The 24,743-nt window shown below is 35.0% G+C and overlaps 1 protein-coding gene and 1 pseudogene across 1 annotated transcript; both read left to right on the forward strand.

Annotated features, from left to right (window-relative positions):
* The first annotated feature begins 1,396 nt into the window (after positions 1–1,396).
* On the forward strand, positions 1,397–16,914 carry LOC115258503 (histone H2B-like; annotated as a pseudogene).
* Positions 16,915–23,780: 6,866 nt separating this feature from the next.
* Positions 23,781–24,743, forward strand: LOC109429368 (rRNA-processing protein UTP23 homolog). Its single transcript, XM_019705266.3, has 2 exons — positions 23,781–24,014; positions 24,074–24,743. The coding sequence occupies exons 1-2, from the start codon at positions 23,895–23,897 to the stop codon at positions 24,731–24,733; spliced, it is 780 nt and encodes a 259-aa protein (XP_019560811.2). The 5' UTR covers positions 23,781–23,894; the 3' UTR covers positions 24,734–24,743.

The following is a 24,743-nucleotide window of genomic DNA, read 5'->3' on the forward strand; positions in this document are numbered from 1 at the left end:
ATATTTAAATTCTGTGAACCATACTTGACACCTAAAGGTAGGTAAATTTTCTAACGAAGTGAAAAAAGTGTCTACTTAAGACATCACTGGATAGTTATTACAGCAGTTTCTAATTTCACATTTTTTCAGTATTCATGCCAACTATTGACCAATCCAAATACTTGTGTGTTAGTGATTTGCTTTCAAATTTCTTTCGTTACGAATTAGCGAGAACTGTCAAATTTTTGTTCTCCCGTAGATGGATTTCGTGCAATAGGTTTCGTAAGACTTTCATTTTTTTTTGTGAAATGGACCTAGTGTGATGATTAAAACACGTGACGCTTACGCCGAGGACCCAGGATCGAATACCAATCCCGACAAACTTGCTAAATGTGAGTTCTTTCTTCAGAAGGGCTAAAATCTCGTTAATACAGATTACAAACTTCTTTTAAGATCTCAATGGAAAATGTAACTCACTGCTTCGTTCAAAACAGTTTAAAAAATTGAGCCTGCTTTCAAAAGCTAGCATATTACAGAAACGAAATACTTTTATTATTATTTACCCTTCCGATTATTGCACGTCAAAGTGAAACCATTTTTGCAAAACAAATTAATAAACGACAGTTTTAACAACATTTTTCAGCAAGGAGCGAATCATAATCTGAATGAATTAGAGTGATTTCGATGGAAGAAAGGGAAAATTAAGATGGCCTTTCTTCTGCAGATAAGACCTCTCGTTAAAAGTGATTCTAATTTGTAGCATGCTGATTTTTTTACTACTTGTAAGTTTATTTTTACTGATATGTATATTTTAACAGAAAAATGTAATTTTGCAAAAAAAAGAGTACAATTGGGCCCATTTTACCAAAAAGAATAGTACGCCCAATTTTTTGCTGAAATAGAGTACATGTACTCTAAAAAGAGTACGTCTGGTAACCCTAGAGAGAGGAGACAGCTGGCTTCGATTGCGTGCTACTTAATGTCAAAGAGGACCTGTCACAAACTGTCACCGCGAACCGAGCTGAAAATTGCACATTGATGGTGTGGAGTGGCCAAATATCCAAAAGATCTTATTAAATTGTTGCTCCATTTGTTGTATTTAAAAACGATAAAATATTAATGTTCAGTTTTCCACGCCATGCGCAACGAATCCATTCATTTTCCATGCTCTGTCGCAACGTACTCAATATGCAAATCATTTTTGACCAATAATACATTCTCAAACCATTGTGTGGCGCACAAAGTTGTAAAAAGATGTAAGAAGAAGACATGTAAACATCGTGGCTGTCAGTGAGCTGTCTCCTCTCTCTCAGCACGGGATACACGATCATTGACATCGACCGCATCAACCGTGGTAAATTTCACTATACAAGGATTTGAATCCCGTTTGAACCGAATTCAAATGAAAAGGGACATCATGGCTAGACAGCAGGCCTCACTGAATTTCCCTCGGTCAAAAAGCGAATCAGTTGACGAGTCACCAACCGTTCTACCTAATGAAGACGATATTTCGCGCACCGTCGAAGAAGCTATGAGAGCGGCGTCAGAAATACTGATCGGTTTGGGAGTTGAGGAATCGAATCTATCATTCGAGCACACAATTCGTCGAAAATGCCAACTACCAGGTGAAAACTCAACATTCCAGTATGTCGATGTTCCAGACGAGCACGTACATGAGAATCCAGAATCACTATATTCCGACAAATGTCCCTCATTTCAATTTGTTGATGTGCCTGAAATTGCAGAGGATGACGAGGACAATGTCGTTGAAGCGTCCGAGGTGTTTGCAAATGTCGGAAAAGAACTCCATCTGAAGGATGCAGTATCCTACAAAAACACTTTCAAAATTAGGAACCGCAACGGCAGAATTGTAAGTGTGAAAAAGAGAACCTTTTTGTGGATGCTAACCAAGGAGAATACATTTTACTAAGGTGGCGCAGATAAACATTGCAAACCACTGGTTGTCTCTTCCACTCTTCTGGTGTTCTTATGCAACTAAAATAGTGACGTCACTATTTCAGTTCCATAAGAACACCAGAAGAATGGAAGAGACAACCAGTGGTTTGCAATGTTTATCTGCGCCACCTTAGTAAAATGTATTCTCCTTGGATGCTAACGTCAGATTTAGTCAAATGTTCCACTGATCGAGTGCATCGATTCAAAGACGGAGATGTTATTTCCAAATCCGGACAGCCACGATCGCTCAACGGAGTCTGTGAGAACGTGTCATTGGGCGAATTCCTCTTGGTCAGTGAAGAGAATTGTCAGACAAAAGAGGCACAAAACAAGCAACAAAGAAGACGCAGCGATTACTCTTTATCCCAACTGGTAACAGATAATGACATGATCTCGAAAATTTTTGTTGCAGACAATAAGGAACCTGAATTTGTTGCGTACTTTTCAACTCGTGAATAATCAATTATTACCAACCCAAAATCGAAACTTTTTGATAATACATCTTCAGCAGCGTTGCAGTGTTTACCGACTCGAAGTTACCGCTCGAAAATCATAATGCAAGCCCTTAAAATCTCTAAACTCGTGGTGAACGATCTTTGTCCTATTCTGTTCAAGTTGGGACAAACCTATGTCGCATTGGGTAGAATGTCGCAACAAATTCAGGTTGCGACATTGTCGTTATTGTTGCGCGATGGTTGAATTTTGATTCACTGCTCTTGGTGCGCAGCAATAGCCAGATCAATGTCGTCAAAGTGTACGGGTTCAAATTCCTGAAAGGTAAAAATCAGTCCTGCTCACTCACTACGGTTCCTTTGGTAGCCCCTTCTGGAGTGAACCCCAGAGGAATAGGAATCATAGGTAATTTTTTTGATCTGGTTGAGTATGGTAGCGATATTGTGTTGGAGCTCTCAAATGTGGAGCAAGTCGACATTAAGTGTTACTTATCCCATTTGAAAAAACCATTAATAGAATCGATGATTCTATATTACTCGAGCGATACTGCAGAATACATACAAAGTCTAAAATAAGAATTTGGTTTTGCAATAACAAGTAGACGAAAACAATGAATAAATCAAATAATCATGTATTGCTGCTTTTGAAATTCATTTTAATAACTGAAAATACTCGTTTGATTCATATTACAGGATTTCTTATATTATACATATGAGGTATGTATTTGCCCAAAAAATCACGCGGATTGATTGTTACGGGAGAATAGCATTGCGGTGTTTCCTCAAGCGCAGCGCGTCATTAATACACATCAAGGCCACGTGAAATTAGTCAATCACAGCACCAATGATTGCGCGGCGTTTCGTATAAAAAAAATTGACAATATTGCGGGTCTAAATACTCTCTATGTAAATAAAAATGGAATGATGTTTGCATGTCACCAATTTGGCACCGCGTCAGCGAATTTTTTCTCTCCAGATCTGCATGTCAGAAACATAGTAGGCAGGCAGTACGATGTTTGCCGGGACAGTTTCCTTTGAGGCAATAATACAACTCACGAACGGATGACCGGACAGCTTGTACGGGGAAGGAATTTAACACGATTGCAAAGTGACATTACGACGTTTGCCGGGACAGCTAATTAACAAGATAAAATGCTCGCTATTAATCCATCGATTTTATTCGTATTTGTTTTGATACAAGCATACAGAGTATACAGAGGCATGGTCATGTTCCACTGGGATCGTAGAGCCAGAAAGAAAGTGGTCAATCCTTGGGTCAATAGAACATGCTGTTGGGTCAGTAAAACCGAATGGTCACCCGAATGGATGAATTAAATCTTTTGATTCAGCTTGTGCGACAATCTTTTACTCTCAGTCTTTTACCAAAGTAAATTGAATGATTCATGTACATACCGAATACCTCGCCGAATACCATGCTCAAATCAAGGCTCCAATGCTCTCGTTCCTTCCTATGTATGTTTCCTTTGGCAGAAAATCAGATTTATGATGATGGTGTGTCTCAGTAGTTCAAATAGGTTCAAATCTGCCTTCACTCCTGGACATACTTTTGTGCTGTTAGTCGATTGAGGGAAAGCAATTAGCTGTATCCACGACCTTTCGGATCATCTTTGAGTTGTTCGCAGTTCTAGTTGCATGCTGGACTCGTATTTACTCGGGGGAGGAAGCTTGCAGGTTGATTCGTGAGGTGGGGGTGATAAATGTGAGCGTTTTCAGTAGATTCAATGGTCCGTCTGTTTTTAAACTTTATAATACTAAAAACACTTACTTTTGATCTTAGCGTTAAGTCCTTGCGATGATTCCGGCGATTCCATGGGTAGATTCCGGGTAGAGATCAGCGAGTTTTTGGAGCCGATTCGACTTGTTTTGATTTATATGTTTTGAGTTTATTATTCGTTTTGACAATAGAGTTAATAAACTATAGAGGAAGAATGTCGCTGCTGTTCCCTTTGTTCTCGCTCGCAAACATGTCGGGTATCTATCTGTCAAACTGCATACTTTTTCGCTTTGACACTTATAGCCCGGCCTATCTCCGCCAGCAAGAGATGTTTCGGCAGCGACGCCAGCGACATTCTTCCTCTATAGTTTATTATCTCTATTGTTTTGACATTCTCTTTGTAAAAACATCCTTATTGGAGTGCGTTCATGATGAAACTACCGTGAGCGCTTTCAAATCGTTGGAGGGTTGGACACGGTTAGAAACGGATTGCGACGGATAGATTGGAGTTTAGGAAGGATATGAACAAAATAATTTCTTACGAGCCTATCATGTGCGGGTTTAGAGGAAACATAGCGAGATTCACAAAAAATCCGGATCTGCCATTCCCCTCGGACTGATCTGTACATCTCAAAATGGGTTTTGGTGTATTTTGAAGCGTATTTACATTTTTTAAAAATCATTGAAAAATTGATGTTTTAGTCACCTTTTAGAAGTCATTGTTTATTTTGTATTGAATCGCTACAATTAACATATTTTAAATGTTTCCCAAATCATTCTATCCTTGTTTAATAGTTTAAGGGAATCGTATACACTATAAAATTATTTTCCTTAAAATTACACGGAAGATAAAATTTTCTGTGAAAAAAATTTAAAATAATTATATATCAACAATAATCATAAAATGTCAAAATGTTTTCATCTCAAAAAATCCGTTCCCCAAATTGGCTTTCTGGAAAAATATAAAAGTTTGGAGATGTTCAAAAATAAAAATTAGAAAAATCAAAAACTGAAATTCACGAAATCGAGAATTAAGAAGAATCATCTTCCAAAACATGTTTTAATCGATTTTAGATGACGAAAAATGATATTTAGATTAAAATCTAAAATTTGGGTATTAGAGGGTTAATGGAATTGAATAAGCAAGCGAAGTATCGAAATTTGCACTTTTCTAATGATCAAGTCTTTATTATATTTACAAAGCAAAAACGTGACACTTTATTTCTAGAAATTTTTTGAAAGCATTCCATAAAATTCAATTGAACTGGCCACCATGAACGCCGTGAACCACGCGCTAAATGTTGGTGAATTGCTATCTCTTCCTCACTGATGGCATGGTCTTCGCTCAATCTGTTGACTCTTTTGCACTGCTCACTGCAAAAACTGCAAATATTTATTTTATGTTTCGTACACATATATTTTTGCAATGTGTCTGGACAAATGATGTTTATGTGTGACACACATAACGAATTATTTTTTGGTATTTATTGTTTTGATGTGTGATCACACATAAAAACAATTCAGTATGGCACATAATATCAATAACATTACTTATATATTTGATAGATGTGCTCAAATGATTTTTATATTAGATAATATAAGTTTATCGGGGATTAATATTACAATATTGATGCAAATAGCCTAACATGATTTGAAAACATAGCGATGAGCTCATTAGGAAAGAATCAAACATCGTATTTCACTAAAAAGGTGGTTGATTAGTTAGCACCGGTGAGTGACCAATCGTTCAACTTTTCGGTTCCGAACCAGGTTTCGAATGATGCTTTAAAGTTGCGCTTTTAAGATTTCCCGACTTTCCAAAGATTGGTCAATTTGAAGCGATTGAGAAGGACGATGATTTAGGAGGAAATTACTTCACTACGAACTGCAACTCCCGCCAGCACAATATTTGGTAAACGTGTTTTAGTCGCCATCTTTTCATTTTGCGCATCGCCAGCGGCTGGGCCGGCGACTGACACAGACACTGACGCAAACACGGTTTCGCTTTACATTGGTATTATGTGTGAACACACATATTTTTTTGCTATGGGTGATCACACATACCAATGATTTGCGAAACAAATCAAAAGCATAAATAATAACTATGTTAGTTATATTTTGGGTAATAAATTATATGTGTGGGAAGGTCGATTGGATCGATGTGTAATTTCACATGAAATAAATATTTGCAGTTTTTGCAGTGTGGAATCAATCCGTTTACTCTACTATTGCTTTTCTGGGTGTTTGAAGGTTTTCAGCAGGCTACCTTACCGGGGCCGCGCTGCCTACATTGCACACTGGGCCAGGAACAGAGATTAGCAAGACAAAACCTCTAGCACATTGGGGTTACGTTTTATCAAAATGGTGTCTTCGGCAAAGTTGTTGGGTTTTATCTGCGCCTCAAATTGCGCTTGGAATTTAGTTCGTAAAACCACCGCATAGGTGGCGCTGCGGTGCTAACTTTTTTATTTTACATCCTAGAGCTTTGGCGTCTTCGGCAAAGTTGTAGAACAGGCAAAAATATGAAAAGTTGTCGAAGACACCAAAACTGTAGCTCTTAAAATAACAAAGTTACATTGAATTTTATAAACGAACGACCTAAATTTTCGGTTCTATGTCATTCTCTTGTTTTCAGCCTACATGTTGCCATGGCAACAGAAAACAACAATCGCAGTAGTCGAACAAGATCGTACATTTGAAATTGTATTTAACTCTTGCAACAATCATGCGTTTTTAGGAATAATCTATACATTTGAAATACTAGTAGAAATTCCTGTTTAATGTATATGGTTATATCGCTAGCTGTCGATTTGCACTTTTCTGATTTTGCCCGAATCAAACGCATTTTTCGTAGGTGAATTCACTTCTAGTATCTTTTATACTTTTGTTTCAGCAAAACTGAAGAATTTATCAGATAAAAGTTAACAAATTATCCATTCACGGCCTTTGTGGGTTGTCAATATAGCGCACAAAAAGTATATTATTTTAATTCACTAATATATTTATTATATTAAGTATGATTGAAGTAAGCAGCATTAGCAAGCGGAATATTGCGGGATTTTGTTGAACATAAAACTGTCGATGAAGTAGGTGGAATCTTATAAGAAAATTAAAATCAATTGCCCCGAAGGTGAAATGTTTTAAAAGATACTCATGAAATATCTCAGCAAACGCATTACGCTTGATATACTAGTTAGGGTGTAAGTGTCATAAGTAACCTCACGCATCCAAATTCATCCTATTTGAAAACAAGCGATTACGGCACCGTTTGATTCCGTTCTTTTTTGTTTTTTTTGTGTGCTCACTTCTAATAAAAATACAAAAATAAGAAACAAAACAAACAACGCTTCAAACCCGTGATCTTCGTAAGATGAAAATGGGAGCCATATGCTTAAAAAAGGTACGAATACTCTATTAGTAAATTAAAAAAATCTACCTTTAGCCATTCTGCTATTTTGAAATCACACAAAAATTGTAAAATTAATAATTCGGAAACTTTTCTCTGACAAATCTTTTAGATTTTCTGTTGCAGTTGATATTGTTTCAGATTTGACGTGAAAACGGATAAAACAAAGGTAAAGTTGGGACTCATATAAGACGCTGTCAACCACTTTACGCCAACCACAATATCTCAGCTACCTTATATTTTTATATTTTTTATATATTTTTTTAATTCGTTTGGGCTCAAATTAGGCTCCTCTTTAGACTTAACAAATACTGAAAATAAACTTATTTGGTGGACGTAAAGTGAGTGGCAGCGTCTTGTAGCAGTCCCGAATGTTCAAAATGATTCAAGGAGTGAATTTACTCACCTATATGTGTTTCATTCTGGCAAAATCAGGAAGGTGCAGATTACGCTATATCACTCATATACACTAAAACAGGAATTTCTTCTACTAATACCTAGACAAATATATGCACACTGAAGTTTTTTTTACGCGGTTTTTTTTTACGCGGATATTTTACGCGGTCCGTCCTAAAAAAACCGCGTTATTTCAAGACCCGTCGTAAAAAAAAACCGCGTTATTTCAAAAACAGTCGTAAAAAAAATCGCGTAAAATAGTCAGCACCACATCTAACGTGACTTGACTTTTTTTACGACGTTTTTTTAAATAACGCGGTTTTTTTATGACGGGTCTTGAAATAACGCGTTTTTTTTACGACCTTTTTTTTTAAATAACGCGGTTTTTTTTTACGCGGGACCATTACCGTCGTAAAAAAAACTTCAGTGTATTATTCCTCAAAACGCATGATTGTTGCAAGAGTGAAATACAATATCAAATGTACGATCTTGTTCGACTACTGCGATTATTGTTTTCTGTTGATATGGCAACATGTAGGCTGAAAAACAAGAGAATGACATAAAACCAGAAAATTTAAGTTGTTCGTTTATAAAATTCAATGTAACTTTGTTATTTTAAGAGCTACAGTTTTGGTGTCTTCGACAACTTTTCATATTTTTGCCTGTTCTACAACTTTGCCGAAGACGCCAAAGCTCTAGGATGTAAAATAAAAAAGTTAGCACCGCAGCGCCACCTATGCGGCGGTTTTGCGAACTAAATTCGAAGCGCAATTTAAGGCGCAGATAAAACCCAACAACTTTGCCGAAGACACCAACTTGATAGGACGTAACCCCAATGTGCTAGAGGTTTTGTCTTGCTAATCTCTGTTCCTGGCCCAGTGTGCATTGCGTTGAAGGGGCTGCCTTCTTAGGTATAGCTGACGCAATACAGCATTTCATACTCAGCCGCTGGATGCCAGAACAGACGCTGTTTGAGCCGCACCTCCTTGGTGAACAGACGCTCGATTTGGGAGGATGAAGAATTGCCCACTAGTTGGTTGGATGGCCTCATATGCCCAATCTACAAGAAAGGGCACAGACTGGAGTGTGCCAATTACAGAGGTATTACCCTTTTAAATTCGGCGTATAAGATACTGTCGCGTGTCCTGTTCAACAGACTGCGACCTCTTGAGGAGTCCTTCGTCGGCGAATACCAGGCTGGTTTTCGTGAGGGCCGATCAACGACGGATCAAATGTTTACCCTGCGGATGATCCTAGATAAATTTCGGGAATATAACTTGCAGACCCACCATCTGTTCATTGATTTTAACCGTTATGTGGCCGGCAAACTTTTTGCTTTTTTCTACACCGTGTATTTTAAATGGGTGCTGGGTACCCGGGTACCCTGCCGGCCACATAAGGGTTAAAGCAGCGTACGATTCAGTGAAAAGAAATGAGCTTTGGCAGATAATGTCAGAACATGGTTTTCCGGCGAAACTAATTAGGCTGATACGCGCAACGCTGGATGGATCAAAATCAAGTATTCGGATCGCGGACGAAGTGTCTACGTCGTTTGTGACCTTGGATGGATTGAAGCAGGGGGATGCTCTTTCAAATTTATTGTTCAACATTGCACTCGAAGGAGCGATTAGGAGGTCAGGCATGCAGAGGAATGGCTCTATCATCACACGGTCGCACATGCTCCTCGGTTTTGCGGACGATATTGATCTCATCGGCATCGATCGTAGGGCAGTGGAGGAAGCTTATGCTCCTCTGAAGAGAGAGACAGCGAGGATAGGCTTGACGATTAACTCTACCAAGACGAAGTACATGATAGCGGGTAGAGACAGAAGCAGGCCTAGTGGTGTTAGTGCTGAGGTAGTGATTGATGGGGAAGTGTTTGAAGTTGTTGAAGAATTTGTTTATCTTGGAACACTTGTGACATGTGACAATGACGTTTCCCGTGAAGTGAAAAGGCGTATTGCAGCTGCGAATAGGGCCTTTTACGGATTGCGTAGCCAGCTTAGGTCCCGTAACTTGCAAACGCAAACAAAATTCGCTCTGTATAAGACGCTGATTCTTCCGGTTGCCCTCTACGGTCACGAAGCGTGGACGTTAAAGGAGGTAGACCGAAAAGCTTTTGGAGTTTTTGAGCGCAAAGTGCTGCGGACAATTCTCGGTGGGAAACAAGAAAATGGAGTGTGGCGCAGACGCATGAATCACGAGTTGTACCAAGTGTACGAAGATGCGAATATTGTGAAACGTATAAAATACGGCAGACTTCAGTGGGCTGGACACGTAGTGCGAATGTCGGAAGAAAGAATAGCGAAAACAATATTCAGCAGAGAACCCGGTAGAGGTAGGCGACTTCGTGGGCGGCCGCGAACTCGCTGGCTGCACGCGGTTGAAGAAGATCTACGATCTCTACACGTTCGGGGAAACTGGAGGAACATCGCCCAAGACCGACGAAGATGGTGCTCTACTATACGCTCGGCATTGGAGTAAAGTTACTTTGTAGCCAACAAGGCAAGGTAGGCAGTGTGGATTGATCGAATCAAACAAGACGAGAGGAAAGTTTGACGAACTCGGATGATCTTGATGGTTTGGTCAAACTGGATGATGGTGGTTGGATTGGTTGGATCAATCTTTCGGAGGGGAAATATTGAGGATATGACCACCAACCTCAATCCTCGCTTTTGCAGGTTGGTCAGTATTTACATCAAGATTCAACATTATCATCCATGTTCTCCTCAATAAAAATGCATGCAATACATTTAGCAATATTTCCATCAAATTGTGTTTCTTGATGAAGTTGAAGGAAAGATTGAACCTCTTGGTTGAATCAACTTATTGATAAGTGTAAATGGCACTAGTGTCGTATTAAAACGTGTCGAACCAGAGGGGTAAGACGGTAGACGGCGTTCATATTTTTTCATCACGACGATCAATTCCTGCTTGCAGAGTGTGTACGCCATGTTGATGTTTGGATTGTGATTTGAATACATGGTTTTGCCAGCTGGATTGAAATTTTTATTTTTCATTTGCCAAAAATATCAAAATGACGTGGCGCTTCGCTTTATTTAGAGGCAATATATCGCATTATACCAGTAAACTTTTTTGGCAAGAATTTCTTTGTCATGGTAACAGAGTTTTCCCCGTGAAAATCTACAAGTAAATATTGTTGACATCGATGACCAATTCGTTTTTACATTATTACTAATTTGTAATTTACTGCCAATTTCAGTGATGATTTCAGCTTCAGGTACATTCTAAGTCTTTGGTTTTATTCGTTCATCTAAGTCGTTCTTAGAACTTTAAAACGGCAAGTTGATCTTTTTGCGACCTACACAACAGATCTTATCTATGCTGTATAGTATACTACAAGAATATGACATATTGTTTTGACATTGTTACAAAACCAAGTAGCCTATATAACGTTTTAAGGAATGGTTTTAACAACCTCCTGTAGAGTGAGCTCTTTTGGGTTTAATATGGTTTTATGACGGGTTTATTAGAGCTGTTAAGCCTACTAAGCGTTAAAATGAGTTTTATCGGTTTGATTATAACAACAGCACAGAGAACAGACATTTAAGCTCGAACAAAAATGCGTTGAAATCGTGTGTAAAGAATTTAAGTGTACCTCAACGCCACCAACGGAGACTGCCCCACATATAAAGTCGATTTGACTCCACGATGGCAGTGTTCATCGTTAAAATACACTAGCCCACAAAGCGATACGAGCGCTAAACGGCCAAAAACGGCGAGCACTGGAAACAAAAATGACAACACAACAATGTAAGTGACGGGACGCTAGCGCCGCGCAACGGGAGCATAACCACATACTCTGATATGACCGTTACAAAGTTTTACACAAGGCAGAAAGCGAAGATAGACGTCTGTTCTCTGTGACAACAGCTTGTGGGCTATGAGAAAACTTAAATGTTTCCTTGTTGGGTATATAAGTCACTGCGACCAGTTTTTAACTTAGTTAACTTAAATCACGGTGTGCCAAAAACCGTTATTAACAAATAAAAATGTCCATCCAAATGGCACCCCGCATTCGAAAGATATACTATTCTAGTATCTCCTCTGAGAATTTTAAAATGTTTCATCGAGGGAAACTAAAGTTTTTGTGATTTGAATATTTTAAGGAGAAACTTCAAAGAAAACAAATATGGCTGCCACAATGGTCGACTTGTACCCCTACTCACGTTTTCAAGAGCACCAATCATAAAAATTCGTAAATAAATGCGCACGATTTGGAAAAGCAGCCTCTTTTTGCAAGTGAGCAAACCCAGGATAAACAAGTGCGGCTTGCTTCGATACTTCGTTCGTCAGATTTGTGCCTCTAAAGTTTGTATGCAAAACTACAGTGGGATCTCTTGATGTTTCACCTTAAGCTATTTCTATAGGACTTTCTTATATGAGTAAATATACGTGCATGGTGTGTCTGAAACCGCTATTAACAAATATAAATGTACACCAAACTGACACCCGGTATTCCAAAGATATACGATTATAACATCACCTCCGAAAATTTGAAAATACTTTATGGATGGAAACCAAAGTATTTACTGTTTGAAGATTTTCCTCTATTTTCATAGAATTACAGTCAGGGTTCGTTATACACGGTGCCACCCACTTTACGCCAACCGCAATTTCTCTGTTGTCATTCAACCAATTCCGTTCATTTTTGGAAGGTAGTTAGCTTACGATATGCCGCAACTATACACAAAAAATGAGCTCAATCGGATGTAAGGCAACCGAAAAATTGCGGTGGGCGTTAAGTACCACCCATCGTGTATAACGAATCCTGACTGTAGCTCGTATATCGGTCAATCGGTGCTTTTCATATCATAAACAAATAATATCACTGCTCGACAAAATTTTAAAAAAGTTCGTATTATGGGATGAGAAAATAAGTACAGGGTTTTGAAACCCTAGAAGTGTCATAGTGAAAGAATTTTCGATAAATTTTGAAACGGCACCTCACAGTATATGAGCAAAGTTTGAATTGAGAACTTGGAGTGTTCAATTGATATACGTATTAGGGTTTCTAGGGTCCCAAACCCCTATTCTTTTTTTCTCTTTTAATAACGCGAACTAGTATTGAACGGTGTAATGAGTTTCACAAATTCGAAAAAAAACAATATTCAAACTACTTCTCTGAAAATTTACAAAATTTCATTGAGAGGAATGTAAATTACCGTGGTTTGAGAAGCTAATTATTATTCTACCTGCTACTCGAATACAAATAACAATGTGACACACTGTGAGCGTTGATTACATAAACTTTCTAAGAGTATGGCAACCTTTTTTTTTTTAAGCACGTGATATGTTGATATCTTGCCGGTGAACTTGAAAACGTTTCATGGTGAAACGAGAGTAAAAGTGAATTCACAGCCCAAGGTTTCGGTATTCCTAGGAGGCTTTGTATATCGTTGGTATAATGTTTCAGATATTGAAGATCTTAAAGTAAACATAAATGCTAATCGTTTGTTACAAAATATATATATTCATTGCGAGGAATGATTAACATGTGAAAATGAAATAATATTCCCTGAAGTTACTACATTTTCAATATACAGTCGACTCTCTACATCTCGATATTGAAAGGACCATCGAGATAGGAAGAGATTGAAATGCAGAGAAAATTTGTAATGCTGAAACCGTCAACAAACAGATGTCACCTCGCTTTCTCAGAATGTTTGCACCCACGAAACGAGATCTAGCAACCTGGGAATATGGGCATATCGACATATGGAGAGATAGTCTAGAACAAAAACGAACGAGATCGCATCGATATAGGGAGATATCGAGATAAAGAGATATCGACATACAGAGAGGTTAAATGTATGCAGATTGAAAGGACCCATCAAACCATCGAGATAGGGAGAGATATCGAGATGTGGAACATCGACATGTGGAGAGTCGACTGTACTTTATCATATCTTATATTTTCAAACCACTGTAATTTGCGATCGTTTCAAAGAAATGTTGTCAAATTTTCACATAGTTGTTTGAATGTTGTATCTTTGGAATGGTGTTTGTTAAACTTAATAATATTTGTTTATGATTTGAAAAGCCAATGAAACACTTTATGCCAATATTGCCATATATGAGCTAATCCTATGAAAATAGAGGAAAATCTTCAAACAGTAAAAACTTTCGATTCCGTCGACGAAACATTTTCAAATTTTCTGAGGTGATACTAAAATAGTATATCTTTCAAATGGCGGGTGTCAATATTGTGTTTATTTTTATTCGTTAAGAGCGGTTTCAGGCACACCGTGCGCACATATTTACCCAAATAAGAAAATCCTATAGAAATGACTCAAAATCTTCAAATCACAAAAACTTTAGTTTCCCTCGATGAAACATTTTCAAATTTTCAGAGGAGATACTAGAATAGTATATCTTTCGAATGCGGGGTGCCATTTGTTTGGACATTTTTATTTGTTAATAACGGTTTTTGGCACACCGTGAAATGTTACTTGGGATTCATCTAAATCTGAGAGAGAGGAGACAGCTGGCTTCGATTGCGTGCTACTTAATGTCAAAGAGGACCTGTCACAAACTGTCACCGCGAACCGAGCTGAAAATTGCACATTGATGGTGTGGAGTGGCCAAATATCCAAAAGATCTTATTAAATTGTTGCTCCATTTGTTGTATTTAAAAACGATAAAATATTAATGTTCAGTTTTCCACGCCATGCGCAACGAATCCATTCATTTTCCATGCTCTGTCGCAACGTACTCAATATGCAAATCATTTTTGACCAATAATACATTCTCAAACCATTGTGTGGCGCACAAAGTTGTAAAAAGATGTAAGAAGAAGACATGTAAACATCGTGGCTGTCAGTGAGCTGTCTCCTCTCTCTCAGATCTAAATAAATTCCGCCTGATAAATTCCTCTAGTTTATCCTGTGAGAGTAAGCAGGCCAGTATAAATTAGTGCAGTAATCTATAATCACCATTATCCCCGTTTGACGCATATTGATTAATTCCCAGGGGGAATGACACTTCCTGTGCTAACCGGAAAAATCCGCATTTATCCGTCGCTAACCGTCATTAACCGTGTTTAACTGCTGCTTAGTTAGCAGCGGTTAGCGATGGTTAGGAACGGATAAATGCGGATTTTCTAGTTAGAAAAGGATATGTCGTTCTTCTGATTCCACGGAAGACCGGGATTGCGCCAAAACAACTTAATAAGTGTTGTACTTCCGTGATAGCTATAAGGCATTTTATGAGACGTTTCAAATCAGCTGTTTTTTGAATGTTTACCAGTTTTGAAGTCCAACCGGTGGGCCCATTTATTTACATTTTCGCTAGCATAACATGTGATACAGGCCCATCCAATAAACGAGGTTCATTTATCTGCAAAAATGCGTCAATCCGCCCACTATAATTCAGGCCAAACATCCCGCATAGAAAAATACAATTTGTATTACACTCTACCCAGTATGTCCCCTTCATCTGTTACTGTTACTGTACCACGAACAGGTGCTTTTCTGTTGAAACTATGAAACTCGAATCATTCAATCATAAAGAACGGTCTATGTAACCCATACCAAGTTGTAACAATATGTCATATTGTGCAGAAATTGTCAAATAATATAGGGATGACAACTCAGGAGATATGGTGGCAATATAGAAAGACCTTTTCTCAAATGGTTTGCGATTATATTTTCGCAACACACTTACACAAGTGTATTTCACTATATGCCACTTAAATCCAACAGTTTGCCAAATAGTTGCGCATATTGGTGTATGTACCGATTGAACTTTTGCAGTTTGCAGAAAAAAAAAACTTGAAAACTTGTTTCGGTAAATAAACGGTCCAAAGCTGTCCAAAGCAACTAGAGGGAGCAAAAGGGTAAGTTTTGCATGATTTTTCTATTTTGTTTTTTTGGTGCTCAGTTCCTTCCGTATTCCAGTAGGAACAGGAGAGTGGCCGACAACCACCGCGAAAAGCTCGGCTCCACCGCACCGAAAGGCCATCAAGAAGTCGTTCGCCGGCAAGGCTCAGAAGAACATCGTGAAGGGCGAAAAGAAGAAGAAGAAGCCACGCCGGAAGGAAAGCTACACGCTAACCTGAAACTACCCATCGACTGGGTCGATTCGACCCGGATTTTCATGTTGTTAGCAGTTGTCATAATCCGGGTAACCCGAAAACCCAGATTCGTTGAATTTGGGTAAAGATCTGGGTAATCGGCACTTTGTCACTTTTCAGCTTGAGAATATGGCAGCGGTCAGGAGAACGCTGAAAACTATGAATGTTTTCGCGAAAAATATGCCGATAAATGACGGGAAAACAGTGGAATTATTCCGGGGAACTGTTTTCCAGCATCAGGGAACGTTCAAAAATTACGTCCAACATTTGGGGGAGGGGGGGGGGGTCTAGAAAAGTGTGACAGTACGTGTATTGGGTATAGGGAAATTGCGTGACAGAGGGGGGAGGGGGGGTCTAGAAATCCCGAAAAACGATGGACGTAATTTTTGAATCTTCCCTCAGGTAAGTGAACAGCACATGGAAATTAAGAGCTTTTTATTTAAAATCTAAATTGAAAATAAATTAACAAAATCAAGGCCCCGGAGGAGCTGGGTATCGTTTACCCAGATTTTGCCACCAACATCGGTAACCCAGATTTGAGTAAAGGTGCCTTTACTCAGTTTAGAGTAACTGCAGTTTTGCTCAGTCTGGGTCGCTTTGACACCAATCTGGGTAACTGAGGGTTAGCGTGTACGTTAAAAGGTGCTGAAACAAGTCCATCCGGACACCGGTGTCTCGTCGAAGGCTATGAGCATCATGAACAGCTTCTTCAACGACATCTCCGAAAGCATTGCCGCCGAAGCCTCCCGTCTGGCGCACTACAACAAGCGGTCGACGGCCACCTCTCGGGAAATTCAAACCGCCGTCCGGTTGCTGCTCCCCGGAGAGTGCATGCTGCAAGCATGCTGTGTCCGACGGTATCAAGGCCGTCACGAAATACACAAGCTCGAAGTAAACGAGGCAGACGCACCCCGAAAAATCGGATGTGTGTCTCTACTCTCTTGCGACTACAAATCCGCTCCCACCGGAGCAAGGACGACAGTAAGTTTTCATCGCCACCGGGGCCACAACGGGACGCGTCACGAATCGGGGAAGTTCAGCAGTCATCACTGCCCATCCTATCAGAAAGACCATGATTATTATTTAATGAATTATTTAATGAATAAAAAGATCTTGAATGCATAACCGCAATTTTGTTTTTTAATGGTTTAAATACACTAGACCCATATGGCATAAGCTTAAATAACCATGGAAGATCATAAATCAATAATAACACATACAGTGTTCGTTTTCCTTCCAAATTTATGGTTAAACTGTTCTCTTACCATTTGCTATGCGGTGAATTGTCTGAAAAACTGGATAGTATATTGACAGTAAGCTTTACGGCTTTGCGAAAAATTTGTTCGAGAAAACGAGAGATTTTTTATGGTAACCAATCTTAACCGCCTATTCCACATACTGTAAATTGGGTTCTTTAGGGGTATACAGATTATTGCATAATCGGAATCTCCGTCTAAAAATTAGTCGAAATCCAAATTTTCATCATTTTTGGTACCCGGGAACTATTTTTAAAATGCATTTAAAGTTTGTATGGGGATTTTTTTTTGTTCGGGGCGAACTGTCACTTTATCGATTGAACTGTCATTCTATCCACGGAAATTAAAACTGTTTTGTTTATTTGACCATCAAAACAAATGAATCGGGATGCAATAAAATCACCTTATACTCAGAAAAGTGAGCTCTTTCGATTAGGCTAAAGAAAATGGCAATATTTAATTCACTAAACAACCCAATTGGCGGATTACCATTTGTCAAACTGGCAAATCTGTACATGGTATGGTTATCATACTGTTATCTCACACAGTCTGAGAAATGGTTAAATGACAATTGCTAATGGTCATCTACAGTATAAGAAACGTTGCGTTTAAAGTTAGTGATTATGCGGGATGTCTAAAGGTCCAATCTGCAGAAGAGAGGCTCTCTTTGGTTTCTCTCTCTTTCGTTAATATCTCAGCTGTTTATTTGTATTTTGATTGCCTCCTTGCATTGAACGATGGTCAAAACAATCGTCTTTTGATTTGTACTACAAAAATAATTGAAAAGTGTACCATTACATTGCAATAATAGGGTCCTAAAATTAAAGACGAAATCTCGCTTATATTGAATAATACGATCAAGCATGGTATTCTAATCGGAATTGGACTTAACTCGAACTTGAAAAACAGAGGAATAATGAGAAAATTCGAAATAAGTAAAATGGTAAATAGTTCTACTTTGACATTTGAGGTCAACCTTGTGTGACTGAGCTCGACATTTTTCGCACTGGGATTTCAAAAATGTCCCTATCTGACATACACGGTGAAAAAAAATCACTAGGGACGAGACAAAAGGCTAAAAAAATAAAAATTATATAATTTTCAACTACGGTTAATAAAAACGTCAAAAATTGAGTAAATATGTACTCTTGAACCAAGAATCCCGATAGGACTTTAGGAGCCTATTGAAAGAGAAAGTAAACAAAGAGAGTCTCTCAAATGCAGATAGGACCTATTGAAATGTTTGGCCTGAACTAATATCCATAGACCGTGGGGATGTTTTTTCATCTGCTAGTGACATCACGCAGCTCGGGGGATTGATACATGCCACATTAGAAATGTTTTGCTCTGCCAGCAAATATCTGATTGGCGCTCATCACATGTTATGCTACTTTTCACGAAAACAAAAACATCAAATGTAAACAATAACAATAAGCGGCCCACCGGCAGAACGTCTCGTAAAATAGCTTATTTTCTCTTGCTCGGGTAGCGTGTCTGCCCATGAAAAAACCGTGCATGCACCCCTCGTTGGTCGATTCCTTTTTTTCGCGGGTCGCGCGTTGAGCCAAGGGGAAGATTCAAATCTCGCGTTCAGTATCATACAGGCGTATCTACAATGATCGATTTCTCTTCATCGATTTTCTCTTCGGATTATTCCGGGAAATACGACCAGTACTCAGATGGTCTCTTTGTGTATTTCGGTAAATGACGACTAGAACTAGCTTCTAAAACAACAAAAACAACCTAAAATGATTTGCCGGCCAAGTTATTAACCAAAGCGAAAATCGATGAAGAGAAATCGATCATTGTAGATACGCCTGTATGATACTGAACGCGAGAAATATTATTTTACGTCCATCATTTTTTGGGATTTATAGACCCCCCCTCCCCCCTCTGTCACGCTGTTTTCCTATAGGCCTTTTCATGTGACAGATCCGTGCATGCATTTGTTTACAAAGCTTGAACAACAGCTGCTAACACCCAGTACGGAGGGTTAGCCTAACATTAGCCTAATGTGAGACTAACTGGCCAGCATGTTAGGCTAACTTTTTGTCTCACTTTTGGCTAATGTTAGTCTAAAATTAGACAGATATGACACACTTTTGTTAGACATGTTGCAAATTCGAAACATGTTGTTACACTCAGCCAAATTACCTTAAGATTTCCATAAGGCCCAACTTATGAAACGGCATTTAAATAATTCATAATGACTCGGATGAATTTCATAAGGTCACTCTATGACGTAAAATCGTCTCACAGCTTGGCTTTTATTCATGTTTAGCAACATGGTATTCTTAAGCGTCGGTAGCCGTGTGGATAAAACACGGGCTCGGTGATCCCGACATTCATGGATCGAATCCAGTCTGCATCATTTTAAGATTTTTTTGTTCTTTTCATAAGTCTATCTTATGAAATTTGTCATAGTAAGCACGATCAATTTTCATAAGGTATTCTTATGTCATCCATAAGAATTAGTTATAGCAAATTTTCATAAGGTATTTCGATGAATTTCGCTAGTTTTTTTCGCTGAGTGTAGTCTAACATTAGACTAACGTTAGACATGTTTTACTATGGGCTGTTAGACAAATGTTAGGCATAGATTTTATGCTGCTTGTTTCCATTCCAGCTGTCATTCGAGCAAGAAGTGTGATTGTAGTAGTGAACTTTTGTCGACGTTCACTACTACAACCGTACTCTTGCCTCGAATGAAAGCTGGACAAAACATGTTTAATAAAAAAACTCGGTGCCAATTAAAATTAAAATTAAAATTAAAATTAAAATTAAAATTAAAATTAAAATTAAAATTAAAATTAAAATTAAAATTAAAATTAAAATTAAAATTAAAATTAAAATTAAAATTAAAATTAAAATTAAAATTAAAATTAAAATTAAAATTAAAATTAAAATTAAAATTAAAATTAAAATTAAAATTAAAATTAAAATTAAAATTAAAATTAAAATTAAAATTAAAATTAAAATTAAAATTAAAATTAAAATTAAAATTAAAATTAAAATTAAAATTAAAATTAAAATTAAAATTAAAATTAAAATTAAAATTAAAATTAAAATTAAAATTAAAATTAAAATTAAAATTAAAATTAAAATTAAAATTAAAATTAAAATTAAAATTAAAATTAAAATTAAAATTAAAATTAAAATTAAAATTAAAATTAAAATTAAAATTAAAAATAAAATTAAAATTAAAATTAAAATTAAAATTAAAATTAAAATTAAAATTAAAATTAAAATTAAAATTAAAATTAAAATTAAAATTAAAATTAAAATTAAAATTAAAATTAAAATTAAAATTAAAATTAAAATTAAAATTAAAATTAAAATTAAAATTAAAATTAAAATTAAAATTAAAATTAAAATTAAAATTAAAATTAAAATTAAAATTAAAATTAAAATTAAAATTAAAATTAAAATTAAAATTAAAATTAAAATTAAAATTAAAATTAAAATTAAAATTAAAATTAAAATTAAAATTAAAATTAAAATTAAAATTAAAATTAAAATTAAAATTAAAATTAAAATTAAAATTAAAATTAAAATTAAAATTAAAATTAAAATTAAAATTAAAATTAAAATTAAAATTAAAATTAAAATTAAAATTAAAATTAAAATTAAAATTAAAATTAAAATTAAAATTAAAATTAAAATTAAAATTAAAATTAAAATTAAAATTAAAATTAAAATTAAAATTAAAATTAAAATTAAAATTAAAATTAAAATTAAAATTAAAATTAAAATTAAAATTAAAATTAAAATTAAAATTAAAATTAAAATTAAAATTAAAATTAAAATTAAAATTAAAATTAAAATTAAAATTAAAATTAAAATTAAAATTAAAATTAAAATTAAAATTAAAATTAAAATTAAAATTAAAATTAAAATTAAAATTAAAATTAAAATTAAAATTAAAATTAAAATTAAAATTAAAATTAAAATTAAAATTAAAATTAAAATTAAAATTAAAATTAAAATTAAAATTAAAATTAAAATTAAAATTAAAATTAAAATTAAAATTAAAATTAAAATTAAAATTAAAATTAAAATTAAAATTAAAATTAAAATTAAAATTAAAATTAAAATTAAAATTAAAATTAAAATTAAAATTAAAATTAAAATTAAAATTAAAATTAAAATTAAAATTAAAATTAAAATTAAAATTAAAATTAAAATTAAAATTAAAATTAAAATTAAAATTAAAATTAAAATTAAAATTAAAATTAAAATTAAAATTAAAATTAAAATTAAAATTAAAATTAAAATTAAAATTAAAATTAAAATTAAAATTAAAATTAAAATTAAAATTAAAATTAAAATTAAAATTAAAATTAAAATTAAAATTAAAATTAAAATTAAAATTAAAATTAAAATTAAAATTAAAATTAAAATTAAAATTAAAATTAAAATTAAAATTAAAATTAAAATTAAAATTAAAATTAAAATTAAAATTAAAATTAAAATTAAAATTAAAATTAAAATTAAAATTGAAATTAAAATTAAAATTAAAATTAAAATTAAAATTAAAATTAAAATTAAAATTAAAATTAAAATTAAAATTAAAATTAAAATTGAAATTAAAATTAAAATTAAAATTAAAATTAAAATTAAAATTAAAATTAAAATTAAAATTAAAATTAAATTAAAAATAAATTAAAATTAAATTAAAATTAAAATTAAAATTAAATTAAAATTAAATTAAAATTAAATTAAAATTGAATTAAAATTAAATTAAAATTAAATTAAAATTAAATTAAAATTAAATTAAAATTAAATTAAAATTAAATTAAAATTAAATTAAAATTAAATTTAAATTAAATTTAAATTAAATTAAAATCAAAACAAAATTGAATTAAAATTTAATGAAAATTTAATTAACATTTAATTAACATTTAATTAAAATTTAATTAAAATTTAATTAAAGTTTAATAAAAATTAGATTAAAATTTAATTAAAATTTAATAAAAATTAGATTAAAATTGAATTCAAATTAAATTAAAATTTTATTCAAATTTTATTAAAATTTTATTAAAATTTAATTAAAATTTTGTTAAAATTAAATTTATTAAAGTTTTATTAAAATTTCATTAAAATTAAATTTAAATTAAAAAATTTTTTTTTAAATTTTATTAAAATTTTATTCAAATTTTTTTAAAATTTTATTAAAGTTTTATTAAAATTTTATTAAAATTTCATTTAAATTTTATTACAATTTTATTATAATTTTGTTAAAATTTTATTAAAATTAAAAAAAAAATGAAAATTTAATTAAAATTTAATTGAAATTTTATTAAAATTTTATTAAAATATTATATAAATTTTATTAAAGTTTTTAAAATTTTATTGAAATTTTGTTAAAATTTTAATAAAATTTAATGAAAATTTAATTAAAATGTTATTAAAATTTGATTAAAATTTATTTGAAAATGAAAATGAAAAATTTTAAATGAAAAATAAATCAAATTAAAATTAAAATGACTCACCGACACGATGAGGCCAAACTTAACGGAATCGGACACTGTTTTGGAGATGACTGGTTCCGGCAACGGTACGACGAGAACGAACCGGACTTATTGGCCAGTAGCAGCGGCGAGGAGCTGACGGGTCGGACGACGGAACGACTAAAATGGTTCTTACCAGGTTGTTACGGTTTTAACTAATTGAAACGCGCAGTTTTTATCATTTTCCCGACCGACGAACGCTGCCGCAATCAACAAAGTTATTTTTTTAACTGCCGTTCAGGCAACTGTCAACGATGCGCGAAAGAATCGAACACTGAGCATAATTTCGGGGTTATGATTTATGCTCTCCAGAAATTTTCGATGAGCAACATATCTAACAAATGCCTAACAGTGTCGAACGCCTAACTTCCTCCGTGCTGGGCAAGAACGTGTCATCTTCATAGAAGAACTCTCGCGTTCAGTATCATACAGGCGTATCTACAATGATCGATTTCTCTTCATCGATTTTCGCTTTGGTTAATAACTTGGCCGGCAAATCATTTTAGGTTGTTTTTGTTGTTTTAGAAGCTAGTTCTAGTCGTCATTTACCGAAATACACAAAGAGACCATCTGAGTACTGGTCGTATTTCCCGGAATAATCCGAAGAGAAAATCGATGAAGAGAAATCGATCATTGTAGATACGCCTGTATGATACTGAACGCGAGAACTGTCAAACGCCCGAACAATCAGCTGATTTAAGACGTCAAATGAAAAGGCCCATACCTAATTGATTGATGCACCAAGCGGTAAGAAGAAGAATTTTGACATCCAAGCGGTGTGCCGTTTACATCCATCGACCAATCAGCGACGAGGATCTAATCGATGGCACACCGCTTGGATGTCAAAACTTCTTCTTCTTTTCGCTTGGTGCATCAATCAATACACGTACTGCCACACTTTTCTAGACCCCCCCTCCCCCAAATCACGGACGTAATTTTTGAACGTTCCTCAAGGTCGACATAAGATTTTTGACACTTCGAATTCAAAACAAAGTCTGGTGTAGAGTGTTTACTTTGCATTTTTTTCGAACCATCTTAAATTTTGCTTATTTTCCTGTTAATGGTTCAATTAATAATGTTGCGAAGTGTGTAAACATTAGAAGCTAACAATGAAGGTAACAAAACATAAAAAGGCACGGAAATATATGAGTTTTTACATCAACAATTTCGGATTTCGCGAACCTCTGCTGGTGCTTGTCGATGGAACCTTCTGCCATGCTGCCTACAAGGTGGGTCAAAAAATATAGGTAAATTTTTAACCTTCAGCACTAATGAACACGATTCACAGGCTCGTCTGCAGATCGAAGACCAGCTCAAAAAGTACTTCCAATGCGAGCTGAAGCCCATCGTAACGGCATGCATCATCACCGAGACGGAAAACATCGGCGGCCCTCTGGTTGCCGTTTGTCAACTGTTGAAGAAGTTCCTCCTACACAAATGCGGCCACGAGAAGAACCCCATTGCAGGGTCGGCTTGCATCAAAGCCATGACCAGAACTTGTAACTACATTGTGGCCACACAGGACCGCAACCTGCAGGAATGGATCCAATCCCGAGCGGGAGTTCCGCTGTTCTATCTGCACAACAATTTGGTACCGACGCTGGTGCAACCGTCGGATGCCAGCACCCGAGCTGCGACCAACAAGACGCAAGCCAAGGTCCAGGTACGAGAGGTGGACGAGAAGACGCTGACCTCGTTGAAAAGGAAAGAAGGGCTACTCGTGGAAACGGAACCAAAGCCGAAAAGGAAGAAGAAAAAGAAAAATCCTAATCCGTTGTCGTGCAAAAAATCCAAGAAGTTCAAGGATCGTGGTGAGGGGCACGAAGGTGGATCGCAGCATCAACCGGGCGTGCAAGATCATCCGATTGAGAAGAAAAAACGAAAACGAGTCAAACTGCCGAAACATGTGATCGAACACTTGAAGGCGAATAAAGAAGCTGTTTGTTGATAAATGAAAA

The sequence above is a fragment of the Aedes albopictus genome, chromosome 2 (genome assembly GCF_035046485.1).
Source record: "Aedes albopictus strain Foshan chromosome 2, AalbF5, whole genome shotgun sequence".
In the NCBI taxonomy this organism is placed as follows: domain Eukaryota; kingdom Metazoa; phylum Arthropoda; class Insecta; order Diptera; family Culicidae; genus Aedes; species Aedes albopictus.